Here is a 14024-nt window from a genome sequence, read left to right on the forward strand (position 1 = left end):
AGAGTGATTGGCCTAATTGTCTGATTAACAGTAGAAACCATAAACTGAATGAACAGCAATGCGCGTCAACCACAAGTTGGAAAAGGATCGAAAAGTATGTGAATATGTATAAATGGAATGTGAATAGTGCCTGACATTATTATTATGTATGTGTATGTATGTGAATAGTACATGGATCACAATATAAATAAGATACTGCTAAGGGAAAATTACGGAGCTTAAAAAAAGAGAAATTATTACATAGTCCCGACCAGTAGTTACGATCAATCTCTATTTAACACTTCAGTAAAAAATTAAATAAATATTACACATTTTTTACATATTTATTTGTGTGTCAAATTGTGATGGAAACAGGTGATCTTGAAACAATAATGAGTAGGTCATCTGCAAGGTGTAGCACACAAGAGCAGCAGTTGACCACTTCCCACAGTAGCAGGAGGGATTTACATGCAGCAGTGACCAACAAACTTGTTAAAAAAAAAATTAAATAACCTCTGCATTATTTTGACAGCAGCCTGAGGATTGTTATTGTTCATATAATGCCATGTGACATTTTCTTATCATGTTTCTCAGACAATGATAAAAAGAAGTAAGGCCTGGTTCTGTCTTTATATGGAAGTATTTTCTATATTTAATATAAATAAATTATATTAGTACTTCTGTTTTGAAGGGTACACAATGATGCAGTGTCAAGAGATGATAGGGTGACAATCATGTAGATTCCTCCCAACTTTCATGATTGGATGTGTGTGTGTGTATATATATATATATATGCTGACAAAAAAGCCCTTGCAACTTGGTCATCAATGCATCTACAGTCTCTACTTGCCTTCTATAATCCTACATGCCCCAAAACATCTTTTTTTTTGACTTTTGATGTTGGGTTCTTATTTTTTTCCTCTAAAATTCTAGAGGAATTAAGTGGAACTCTTCAGGATTGGTTCTGGAGAATCTGGGTTTGGTTTTCTTTAAATTTGATCAAGCAACTTGATCATCTGTTGTTCATGGTTCTTGTTTGTAGAGAAGTGAGCACAGAAACCAAGTAAAACAATTACTGGTCCATGGGTATTTATTTGGCTTTCTAACCTTCTAGGATCAGCAAATTGAAAACCAAAGACACTCAACAGCTTTCTGTTTCCCTTTCCTGATTCTTTTCCCCTTTTTTCCTTTTGAGGTGGTGTTTGGTTGCAGAGCAGAAAATTGAGGTTCCCGTGACAACTAAGAGGAGTGTTCCATGGAAATTCAATGGTTTTTAGAGGTGTGTTTGGTTACAAAGTAACTGATATATGGTGGCTTCATAGGATGTATACAGAATCACTAGTTTTCTGAAGTGTATTCACTAGGGATGTTTGATGGGAGTATGATAATGTCCTTTTATACACTAAACCATTCACCAGCCCTTTTAGGTAATGTATATAAGAATAGGACATATTATAGGACAAGATTTAATCCATCTATGGCCATACAACCCTCTTCACTGCTGGTACAGACTGATGAGGGTGGAAACTTACTGGAATCAAAGAAGATCTCAAGTTCAGGTACAGCGATAACAAGCTGTCTGACACCTAATTCTCTGCTCAGCCAAGCCAACACCATCGGTATCATTGGAGGAGCATCTGTGTTCTCTACTCTGATATTCTTGGAAAAGCTTGTTTGGTGGTGTTCAAGAGATGGAGGAGAAAGCATTCCTTTTGTGGTCTGCAGCGATCCGGTAATAAGTAGAGAGCTCCTGTTTCATGGTTCATTTCCTTCATTTTATGGCAGAGATGCTCAAATTCCCTTAAACCATGGAATGATTGTGCAGAATTTGAAGCATAAAAGGGCAATTCTCGAGCAGTCAGGAGCTCGTTGCATTGTCATGCCATGCCATATGTCTCATATGTGGTATGGTGAGGTATCCCAGGGATGTTCTGTACCTTTCCTTCATGAAGGTGATTGTGTTGCCAGGGAGCTCAAAGAAGCCAAGCTGAAGCCACTTGCTGTTGGGAGTAGCGTGCGGATAGGGGTGCTCGCCACTGATGCAACTTTAATGGCTGGGTTTTTCCAGGAGAAACTAGAGAGTCAGGTAACTAGTGCCCCTAGTGCAGGACTATGTGTGTTGAGTTTGTGGATGAATGCATATGCAGCTAAGTACACTTTACTCATTAATAGGCTAAGTTCCATGAAGGGCAGGGCTTAAATGAGCCTATGTTATCTTTGAAGAGGAACAGAAAGAGTTTACTTAGTTGAATAACTTGGGATGTCCTTTTATGTTCATCAGTAATATGCTACCTTTCACTTAGATTATGATGATGCTGTGAAATGCCAACTAACGAAATATATCTATACCTATTCCTGCATTATACAGATAAAAATTTCCTTGTGTTTCCTGATTCATCTGATTATTGAAATACTGCAGGGCTTTGAGGTTGTGTTACCTGACAAAGCGACGATGGAGCATATAATAATTCCTGCATTCGAAGCATTGCATAGAAGAGACATGGAAGGGGCAAGAAATCTCGTAAGAATTGCAGTGCATGTTCTTTTGGTGAGGGCTGTGAACGTTGTCATCCTCGCTTCTGATGAACTACAAGGTGTTCTGCCTCACAATGATCCTCTTCTTAAAAAATGTATTGACCCCATGGATGCTTTGGCCAGGTCAACTATAAAGTGGGCAAAATCTACTGAAGAGGTACACAAGCAAACTTGATAAGAACTTAATCAGTCCAAGCATATTTACAAGCACCACTCACAAAAGCTGTGTGTCACTCTAGGTGAAACATTTTTGTGCCAATGGACTTGGTTATGAAAAGAAATCTATACACACTACTTTAATTGTAGATGTGATTTGTGGTTTACATATTGTCCATAGAGTCGATATGAAAGGCATTGCCTCATTTGATTTAGTGCAATATTCCTTGAGTCATTTGATTTGTTTGATGAACTAAGGTGAGATATAAAACAGTTGTCTGTCATTTGTAGTTTCTTGGATTGACAACATGTTTAATGGAGTTCATAATCTCAAGTATCATATTTCTCAATTTGTCGACTAGAACCACCTGGAGAACAACAATTAACATTAATGTAAGTCCTGTTTTTCAATGGATTAAAAATTTCAAGTCTGAAAGGACAAGATTTTCAGGAGCCAAACAAACCCTTGTTCAGATTGTCAACAAGGAGGCAATTCCAAATTAAAAAGCTTGATCTGATTAATGGAAGGAGAAGGAGAAAAAGAAAAAGAAAAAAAAAAAAAAAGGTACAGAGAGAGGGATGATATGAGGAACTGTGAAGACATAAACAAACCACCAATGGTGTCTATAAAAGAGCAAACAATCAAAGAAAAAGCATGAACATTCTATTATTGTTGCATCCCTTTTGGGATGAACTAAAAAAATGGAGGGTGAAAATTTCTTCTCGGAGCAAAAATAATGAAACAATTTGTAACTCAGTTGGAATAATGGTGACAGAAACTCTGGGGGTCCAATTTTCAGAAAAGCTTGCAACTCAAAAATGGATTCAGCTCTCCACTGTGCTTGGAAGGCTGTGCGGTGGCGTTAGGTTGTCAATCCAATCACCATAGATATCACTGATCTTCTTGTGTCCTTTCCACTTTACCGAGCACTTCTTATCCTCCCCTTCTTCTTTTGTTGGCACACTGACCACAGTCATAGTAGGAGGTGCATCATTTGCAGGAGCAGAAAGAGGTTTCATTGGAACAGACCATGAATTCATTACTTCAGCTTCGACGCGGCTACCGAGCACCTGTAATTCTGATGAAGGAAAAGGCTAACATCAGGGAATGAAAAACTCACCTCCAAAATTATTCAAGGTTTTCAATTCAGAAAAGAAAGTTCTGCCTTTTATTTACAGAGAAACAAGTGAAAAAATTTCACACCTATTCATGTCCAAGTACCATTCTAATACCCAAATGAAAATGAACTAACTTGTGATTCTACCAGACAACCAAGATATAAAATGAACAGAATAATCAAACACAAAACCTTTCCCATTAGATTGTGTAAAAATATACAAGGAAAGAAAAGATTGTATCTCCATATAACAATCTTTAAATATGAAAACCAGAGGTTTCTCTCCAAGCTGAAGTAAGAAAGTAAATCATCAAACACTATGTAGTGGCTGTAACCGAGGAAGGATAATACTAATGTACATCAGGGTAGAAAGCTTGCAGGAAGCTTCTTTATTTTTTAATTTTTCTATTAGAATTATTTGAGTCACGGGAAGAAGGGTTAGCAAGGGAATAAAATTAAAATTGATGTGAAGATAAAACCCAAACAACATCTGACTTAAATCTTTGTTTATTTTAAAGAAAAATTAAACATAAATTACACATATAAAAAGGACCATAAATTATTTACATATGAATGTCAGATATGTTGGAAAATTAACCAATTCCTATGTTAAAAATAACATTACTACTTATGAATGTCAGATATGTTGGAAAATTAACTCAATTCCTATGTTAAAAATAACATTACTACATATAGGAGGCACCAAAATCTGCTTTTCATGCACAATTCACAATTAAATAAATGTGTCCTTGTTGCAGAGAGAGAAATGAAATATGAAATAAATGATATATATTTTGCAATAATATTCTGGCAGAAGCATTTATATCAACTGAATAAATGTTTCCTAATGTCATCAACTAGGAAGCACGGACAGTCGTGGCTAAAAGGGCGAAGAATCCGTGCCGGACACCGACACGTGTTGGACGCACCAAAAAATGCGTCTGATATATTTTTTTATTATTATTTTGAATATTCAGACACACACCGTGTCTGACAGGCATGTCCAATTCTTGATTTTTTTTATTTATTTAAGGCATTTTTGGGGATTTTTAAGAAAGTTTTAGAAAGAAAGGTGGGTTGAAGTGTAAATATGAGGAGTTGTTTAATAACTGTAAGTAATACGATCTCTCTCCCTCTCTCTTCTCTTTTCTCTCTTCTTCTTCTTCTTCTTCATCCTCTTTCTTTCTTTCTTCTTCTTCTTCACAAATCCTAGATACTTCTTTTTTTTCCTTACACAACAAAATTCTTTTTGAGTCTCCTTTTCCTTTTTCCTCTTGTTTTCATGAACTTTTTCTCTTCTATGGATTCTTACCTTTCTCTTATTTAAAGTACATCATACATATACATATAAATATATTTATTATTCGCCATATCCCCGCCTTGTCCGTGCCCATAATTTTTAGGATTTGTCATGTTGTCATATCCGTGTCATGTCATATCCGTAATTCGTATACGTTTCCGTGCTTCTTAGGTCATGAAATTGGGAGTGGACATTATCAATCCGAGAAACTTATCTTACTCTTATCTTACCGAGTTATTACTTGCTAAATATGGAAAGTCATTAGTATTTTCTACCTCTTAGGGAATAATGAAATCAATTTGGTGCTTTGAGACCAAAATTATCAATGCAAAATAACTGATTTTAATAACTGCAACGTTGATCTTCTAGACCCCTAGAAGACTGGTCTGCAAAATCTTGGATAGGGTTCATGAAGGATGGAGTGTGTCTAGTATCTATCTAGGGGTCATGATGAATAGGATTCGGAAAACATGACTGCAAAAATAAAACTAAATTTTCTTGATTTGTGCCATCCCATTGCATGTTTTGTAATCCAACAAAAAAAAAAAAATGAGGCCATAGTCCAAATTATTTTAAAAGAGCATCATATGTGTCTCTATGGCCTACTTCTCTTCGCTACGAGTCTCAAAACCTTGACCTAGGACTTGAGAGTTAAGACCCCAACCACTAGGACAAAGGAAGATGAGTCTCTAAGGCCTAATTATATAGAGGCTTAATACAGGAAAGTTCCCAACCTTTCACAAGTATTGCCATAATCAATCATGATGATGTGGCCCTATCCATTAACATGAGCTAACAAGCCATATAAAAACTCTATTTATTATCTAATTTGACAGAAAGCAAAAGTGACCGACTTGGCCTCTCTTAAAAGGGAGAAGATATTGGGTGAAATGGGCATGCCATGTCATTGGTAATGCCAGGCCAATGGAAATTCACCATACAATGACGTGGATCTCCAATGGAAAAAACTGCTCTTCACAAACTGATTTGTTAAATTTTCATTGGCCGAGCATATCAATGGCAATGATATGCATGGCTCACCCTATACCTACTCCTTACAAGGAAGGGGAACAAAATGTTTACTTCCAAAATTAGTAACCTTTTGCTTCACCCAAAAAAAAAAAAAAAAATGAAGTTTCGAGGCGTGGCAAGCACCAATTGATCAATACCTTATATGATTCTTCTATATAAATTTGACAAATTAGGATTTACTTCCAGCGTATCACACAGTTAAAAGAGAAGATTAGATTACAGTCCACATAAAAAAATCATCTCTGCCCCACATAGTGACCACATACAGAAATCCAAATATATGTAATAAAATTGAGCAGTGCAGAAGTAATATACCTGATTCCCCATGAGCAAAATGACATCTCTCCATGAAGGGACAATGGCCCGTGGCCTCCCATTTACTACATATCTTTGTCTTCCAATACGCAGGCTTTTGCTTCGTATTAATTCGGAAAGGATCAGAATTGGGACTCACAAGCATATTAATATCAGGTTGATCAGACCCACTGCTCTGGCCCATCATAGGTCCCGTAGTCCCAATCGTTATTGCAGAACTTTCTTGAGTCTTCCCCATATCAGTCTTAAACTTCGAGGGATTTTCATGAAGAAAATTGCACTTATCCCCATATGGACACTCTTCTCCATTATAAAACTTCTTGCAAATTTTCATCCTATGTATAATTCTCTGATCATCATTCCAATTCCCCAACCCTCTATCCTTTCCGGAGACGAGTTCTTGCCAATTGGAAGGGGGTTGACGCAATTCTTCAACACCGTGAGCAAAGGTACAAGTCTCCCCATTACGGCAGTTCCCCTCACTGAATTTCAAGCACATCCGGGTCTTGTAAAAGATATGGGTTGTTCCTACATTCACTGGAGGATTTGGTGGGTTCATTCTTGGATTCATGGGTGGGTAAGGTGCACAATTTGATGGGTTGTTGTTTACAGAATTCCTCGGCCTCTTGAAGGGAGGTCCATTCTCAAACTGGGAATATGGGTAGGGGTGGTGTTCAGTGTTCACTGGCATTTGAGGCCAGAATTCACCCATATTGCCGCCAGCAAAAGGCGGCGGCATGAAGGGAGGTGGTTGTGGAGCATCAGAAAAACTCATGATAGACTATTATAGGAATTGGAATTTGAAATTTTCAATTCTATACTGAGTTCTGATAAAGATTGAATTTTGGGCAGAGAACATCAAAACACTGAGATCACAATTTAATTCAAGAAAACTATAATGGCAATATAGAACCAATGAATTGGAATATGTACTTGATCGGAAAAAAAAATAATAATAATGATCAAGAATATCTAGATATGTATTTAGTCGAAAACCAGATGTATGTATGTAATGGCAATGAAGAACCACCGAACCTGAATATTTATATGATCGTCCAAGAACACCTGGTGAATCTTTTGGGGGTAAAATCGAATCCTATCAAAGAAAATCAGGAACCAAATTGATTATCAACGTTCACAACTCTATATACAATAATAATCAACTAATATGGAAAGTTTATATTAAAAATAATAAAAAACCTAGCCGCCTAACTAAAAGTCTAAGAAAAATCAGTAAAACCCTAGTGGGAATGTGCAATCTGAAACCCTAGGCACCGAAACGGCTAAACCCTAATAGTTTCCAAAACCCTATAAAACCCTATTATTGGGGATAATTATAGGGATTAATTTCCTAATTAAAATCGTAATGACCAATGATTTACCTTAGCTTGTGTGGACTTTTACTAGGTCCACCGTCGTGTGTGATTGGACAGCTTCAGCAAAATTTTAAAAAGCAAATTAGAAAAGTGATCCCACAAAATAGTCTCACAATCCACTTTGTATTTTGATAATGAAAACTCCCTTATTGCACTCTCATCAGTCATCTCTCTAATATGAATGGTACTTTTAGTTTTAATTTCACAAAAAAAGAAAATATCTAAAAAAAAAAAAAAAAATTAAATAATAACTCTGTTGAATAAGTAAATAAAAAAATATCCAAAAAAAAAAAAAGGAAAAAAGAGAGAGCATAATAAAAAAAGAAAAAAATAGTTATCACTGTTTAATACTAAATTATATCTTTTGACATTACCTCTAAAAACAAATGGCATGAGAATTTTATTCCTCTAGATAGGTTTTGGCCTGCAACTATTCGAACATGTTTTTGGTGTGACGGGTATGGTCAGGTTCAAGGAGAAGATTTAGAATATGTGCCCCTTTGAATCCATCCACAACCTTTTGTTTTCACATTTGTGCATAGCGACCTATCCAATTCCAAATTGCCACCAACTTAATAAAAGTTTTGAGATTGGAATTTTTTTTTTTTTTTTTTTTTTTTTTTTTTTTTTGAGATACAAGTGTCATGTTCCAAACATTCGTACTCACAAATAAAGTGTAAGAACACTCTTTAAGACAAATGTGGAGTGCGAGAATGTTATTCAAGAAAACAAGTCATTATTTTTTATTCAAGTAAAGTAAATGGAATATATGAGTTTCTTTTTTATTTCTCATTTTCTTGTATAAATTTTAGAATTCATATTAAACCACTATTTTCATTCTCATCATTCCCTCTGTTCTTATTATAATACAAAAATAATATTGTAACATAATCTTAATGACTAGTTGTAATAACACTTCTAAACTCAAACTATACCATTATTTTTTTTTTTAATTGGTACTTACACACACATATTTTCATAAAGACTTAAATTTCTGACATCTTTTTGAAAAGTAAAAATTGATATTATCGGTAACTACATCCTTATTTAAAAAAAATATTTTTATATTCCATCTTCATTGAGTAGCTATATCATTTCTTTATTAAAAAAATCAAGTGGACCATAAAGGTCAAAAACGTGGGGTGCCAGGATTTTACATCTTTAGACTTTGGTATAAATGCACAAAACAAAGTGACCATCCTATTATTCCTATTCACCATTTTTCTCGTAGCATCTCTAATACAAAATGTTATATTTTTATACCAACTTTATATTTTGAGATGAGTTATACTATCAAAATGCTATATTTTTGTAATTCTATTCTAATGGTGTATTTCACCCAAAATAATATTTTTTGACATAACAACTATTCCATATTTTGAGAGTTCATTGGAGTGTCTTATTTTCATTTTAGCAAAATTTAACAATCTCAAAATATGAGAGGTCATTTGAGAGAGTCCATTAGAGTGTCTATTTTTATCCACATACTATATTTTGAGTTTGAGAAGTCATTTGAGAGCTGCTATATTTGAGAATATATTTGAAAATCTCAAAATATAAGAGGTCTTTTAAGAGGCCATTGAAGTGCCTTATTTTCATCCACCTGCTATATTTTGAGTTTGAAAGCCCATTTGAGAGCCATTGGAGATGCTCTCAAACCATTTTTTTTGGCATGCCACTTATTTTAGGATAAATGGAATAAAATCTTAAATTAGTAATTAAAACATTTTCAAATTTGACAAAATTATCAATTATATATTGTATCATCAAATCCTTTGAAAACAGTGGAAGTGCTGAAGTACCCAGAATTCCATCCAGAAAAAAGAAAAAAAGAAAAAAATAAAAAATTTGAGTCAGGTGCTCCTTACATTCAAATATGAAAATTTCATTTCACTTGCCAGAACTTGCAAACTAAACTTAAACCTCATTGTAGACCATCTCAGAACTTGAAAATTGGTATTTAAACTTCATTTAAACAATCTCATAGTCCCTGAGGGTGGTGGACATGAAGTAACAAATATTTTTGTCATTGGTGACTCTCAGTCACTTACTTCAGAAGTAACCTTCTGAGTCTTGAAAATTTTATATGATATTACATGTATGAAAATTATACAAGCTATATGCTTTGCACCATGAAAATGATACCCCATGACTAGATTAAAGTTCTTCTTAAACATTCATACTCATATACTCTGTGAAAGAAGCAAATAGGCCAATCAGATGCTTCTCCAGCTATATATATTCTAAGATTTCGACAGTACTCTGCAATTGACTTGTGAATTTTTGAGTGGTATTGGCAATTCATGTGTTTCAAATTGTTCTCATTTAATGAGATTGAAAGAGATTGACAAAAATTAGATGTGGGAATCTTGGACTATAATTCTATAACTAAACATATATATATATATATATATATAATCTGCTCTTCAATCCGACGCCTTTTCCTTGACTAAGAATTTGGGAAAAGGGATAATTTCGAGATAGAGAGAGAGGCTTCATTATTGAGTAACTGGTCCAGCATATTTGGACCCCAGGAGATATTCTGCGGAACTAGTTCACAAGAATTGGGGCAGTTGTCTCACATCAACAAAGCAAATGAAGTCATTCAAATACAGCTAGCTTAGAGGAGGCAAGAATATTTTGGAAATTAAAAGCAATGGAGTCTAAGGGCTGACAATAATTTATCTGGAGCTGCGCTTTTTAAGCAAGTATCAGCACATACGCAAACAATCCCATCAAATCAATGGAGGGATTCGAAAGCACCAATATGCTTAGAAAAGTCTACACTCGTTATAGTTGAAACTCTTTTCCCAATATGGGAAGGGGTTCTAGATTGATTCATGTTACAAACTTATATAAGCAACTGTGTTATGGCCTAAGAATGAGGTTGAAGTTGCAGCAGTGAATTATTCAACTTAAAAGGCAGAAGAAATAAATAAAAAGGAGGAGTTGGCATTGACTCGCTTTGAACTTGGAAATTGGCATTGCATCTGTGCTCATAAAGGAGAGAGCATCTGGTTCTTGTCTGCATAATTATTTATTTCTCGGGGCTTTGATGCTTAAAGGAATTGAATTATTGCTCGAAACCAATGCTGTATTTTGAAGTGAAGTATTCAGAGAGATTCTTTGAATCTCATTTTGATTCTTTTGTCACTTTTTTATTGCATTGGTTGAATAAAATTCTCACTAAGGGTGGTCCATAGATCAGCATGTCTTTGAATTGTTCTGTAGACTCGGTCAGAGGCAGCTTTGGGTGACAGTTAATGCAGAAACCACTACCAAACTTTACTTGGACCCCTCCACAAAATTAGTATTCAGTTATAGTTATTCCACACACACACACACACACACACACACAGCTATTATTGGGAGAAAAAAAATAATGGGATCTCATTAGCTTCATGTAAGAACACCTTGCACCTTCTAAGAAAGTTAGAAACCCTTTATGGGGCAATTACATTGCTCTGCTTGTGAAAATAGGTTATCAACCATGAATGTAAATCTTATTATCATAAAAGGAGGATGGGGTGTGGAGGAGCCAAAAGTTCCACTCACACACACGCACACACACACACACACACACACACTAAAAAAGGAAGGAAAGAAAAAGGAAATATGCTAATGGAAGATCGCAGGGGCACGGAACTTGGGAGGCTGCTACATTTAATAATCTCTCTTATTCATTTTCCTTGGACTGCATCATCTGAAAATGAAAGGAAGGAATGTGTCAGGAGATGGAACTGAATAGTGTTAACATCATTTAACTAACAAATTTTCGGAGTCTGAGACAAGAAACACTACAATGGCCAAGAAAGTCGCTTACCAAAAATCCCTTGGCTTTTTGCATTTGTAGCATTCCATCCTACTAGCATAGTTGTGCAAGCCACATCCCAAGCTGACCAAATCCAAAACGGAATCAATATTGCATAAGGTATTAAAATAAAATGACCATACACTTGTAATGTTTAACAATAACATATGATAAAATAGATATACAGTAAAAGGAGCTTAAAGAGATCTCTGTACTTGAAGCATATGAAACAATGTAGGATGGTTTCTATCAACTTTATCGTCATGAGAATATGTTCTGAGTTATCAGATGATATGCTTCTTGTGCATTATCTTTTATGTGCTTTACTATACCACTTCAATGTCATCTACTCAAAGTACAGTAACTTTTTTTTGTGAACTCACTTGTTGCAAATCCAGTCACCAGTTTTCCATCCAGGTATATCAGCACTGCCTCCATAGGCATAAGCTCCTGAGGCCATCATGCCGCCCCCATACGCACAATAATCATTTTTCGCTGCTGCACATCTATAGCAGCTTGTCCGGCTTGCATAATTGTGTGCTCCACAGTTCATGGCGTTGCAGTACCAGTCACCAGCCAAGACTTCTGGCCTGTTTACTCCATACGACACATTAGTCCCGCCACCAAATTTAGGGCACTGGCATCGTTGGCATGTGTCCCGTTTTTTGAAGTTCATGTGTTGGCAAGAATTACACATCCAATCTCCTTCCCTGCTCATTTTTCCTGTCTTGATATCTGAAAGTACAAAAATAAAATAAAGGAAAGTGAGAAAAAAACTAAGGCTATCCATTTTATCTTCTTTGAAGCTAGATAATTGGTCATAAACGAAAAAACAGAAATTATTTATGCATATAGTTAACATTCCACAAAGAATGAAGGGACAAATAGCTAATTAGCCTAATTAGCATATCCACTAGAAAATAGTGGCAACATTCTAAAACTGCATTGGTTAAACAATGAAGAGACAGAGAGTTAATTAGCATATGCACTAAAAAATAGTTGCAACATCCTAAAACTGCACTGTTTGCCCATAACAAACTCCTTGAACTATGGAAAGAAGCAATTTGTATATACACCTATCTCCAACCCCCTGTCCTTGAAATCAAGGTTCTTTAAGAACAAGAAAAGCTGTTCGAACCCAAGGCTATTTCGCCCAACAATGGGGTCTAACAGGGCTAGAATTTTACTAACTCTAGGGGAAAGGCTAGAGGGAAAATGGTTTTCAAACCTAGGAAAAGATCTAAAATGCGAAAACAAGCATCAAGTAGAAGGAGCTCACCTAAAGAAGACGAAGGCTCGAAGCAAAAAAATTTGTAGCACCCAAGAGTAGTACAAGAGATTGTTATGCAGTTGGTGATTTTGCAGAAGGGTTGAGATGGTTTATATAGTTGTTAAGGTCTCATGAGTGGGGGCCATGGAGTTCTTTTTTCATGTTACCTGAAAGTAGAGATTTCTGAAATATTCAGATAAACTTCCTCTTACGCTGCCCTTCTTTTTGGGAATGTGGTGTGGTGGGGGAGGGCTTGTAATTAATGGTATAAACTGGTAAATGCATTCATAGAAGCACATAATTTCAAACAAAAGTCCTAAAATGCCCCTCTTTATATGATTCTCCATGCATTATTTGAGGGAAAAAAAAGGGCTTTAAAATATTATTCTCTCTTTTGTATCCATTTCAAGGAGGGTGTTATGAGGGGAAGTTTTTATTTGCTTTGGAGATTTTTCACTTCCCATCTCAATCTTGTTCACATGGATGGCTCCCATGCACAAGCATGCATGTCACTGGCATGCGCCGACTTCCTTTATGCTTCACACATACACCTTAGAGTAGGTTTATGTGGGCGAGGTGCAAGTTGATCAGGTTAAAAGGAAGAGAAACTAGGGCAATCTTACATGTTGGAATCGATTCCCATTAATGCACATCCATTTCCAAATTCTATTCTTCCTTGTTTCATTACCTTTATGGCAATAATTCAAAAGCCATTTGAAGAAGATTCATGTCCACTGGCATTCTTTCTTTGCGGTCTCCTAATAACTTGTGCATATGCAACTACTGTGACTGAACATGACACTCATTTCTTAATGTTGGCTTTACATGTATGTGGAAATGTGTGTGCTCAAGGAATCCTTTGAACCTGATGATGGCATGCCACACATAAGACCTCAATCAGGTCCTAAGAAAACTGAAGGTATGACTAACACACCCTTTTATTTCTTTCAAGGAATGTTCCTAGAATTTATTCCCATGAGAAGCTAGGAATATTGCAACAGTACTGTGTAAAACTGAAATGATGACATAGTATATATAGGATGATTATTCTATAATATTAAGGTGTTAAACTAGAATCAAGCTACTCTTAATTCATTCATCTGCAAAATGTTAATATAATTAAAATAATCCG

The 14024-nt window shown here is 35.6% G+C and overlaps 3 protein-coding genes across 4 annotated transcripts; 1 reads left to right on the forward strand and 2 right to left on the reverse strand.

The window, feature by feature from the left end:
* Window positions 1–772: 772 nt before the first annotated feature.
* Window positions 773–3020, forward strand: LOC132279944 (uncharacterized). 2 transcript variants are annotated; one of them, XM_059782017.1, is made up of 3 exons: window positions 777–1711; window positions 1805–2065; window positions 2399–3020. In XM_059782017.1, exons 1-3 carry the CDS (start codon window positions 1346–1348, stop codon window positions 2687–2689), a joined length of 918 nt encoding a protein of 305 aa, XP_059638000.1. In that variant the 5' UTR covers window positions 777–1345; the 3' UTR covers window positions 2690–3020. The 2 variants fall into 2 exon arrangements, with proteins under 2 accessions (XP_059637999.1, XP_059638000.1); XM_059782016.1 differs by having other exon boundaries at window positions 773–2065.
* A 292-nt stretch (window positions 3021–3312) lies between these two features.
* Window positions 3313–7714, reverse strand: LOC132279945 (zinc finger CCCH domain-containing protein 39). The gene is made up of 2 exons (XM_059782020.1): window positions 6436–7714; window positions 3313–3749 (listed from the first exon to the last, which is right to left on the reverse strand). The coding sequence occupies exons 1-2, from the start codon at window positions 7208–7210 to the stop codon at window positions 3496–3498; spliced, it is 1029 nt and encodes a 342-aa protein (XP_059638003.1). The 5' UTR covers window positions 7211–7714; the 3' UTR covers window positions 3313–3495.
* A 3466-nt stretch (window positions 7715–11180) lies between these two features.
* Window positions 11181–13068, reverse strand: LOC132279946 (RNA-binding protein involved in heterochromatin assembly dri1-like). The gene is made up of 4 exons (XM_059782021.1): window positions 12902–13068; window positions 12006–12357; window positions 11635–11706; window positions 11181–11514 (listed from the first exon to the last, which is right to left on the reverse strand). Coding segments are annotated over exons 2-4 (408 nt in total). The 5' UTR covers window positions 12341–12357; window positions 12902–13068; the 3' UTR covers window positions 11181–11513.
* Window positions 13069–14024: the final 956 nt, after the last annotated feature.

The sequence above is a fragment of the Cornus florida genome, unplaced genomic scaffold (genome assembly GCF_030987335.1).
Source record: "Cornus florida cultivar Cherokee Brave unplaced genomic scaffold, ASM3098733v1 CherokeeBrave_3.0.0_Hap2_Chr10, whole genome shotgun sequence".
NCBI lineage: Eukaryota > Viridiplantae > Streptophyta > Magnoliopsida > Cornales > Cornaceae > Cornus > Cornus florida.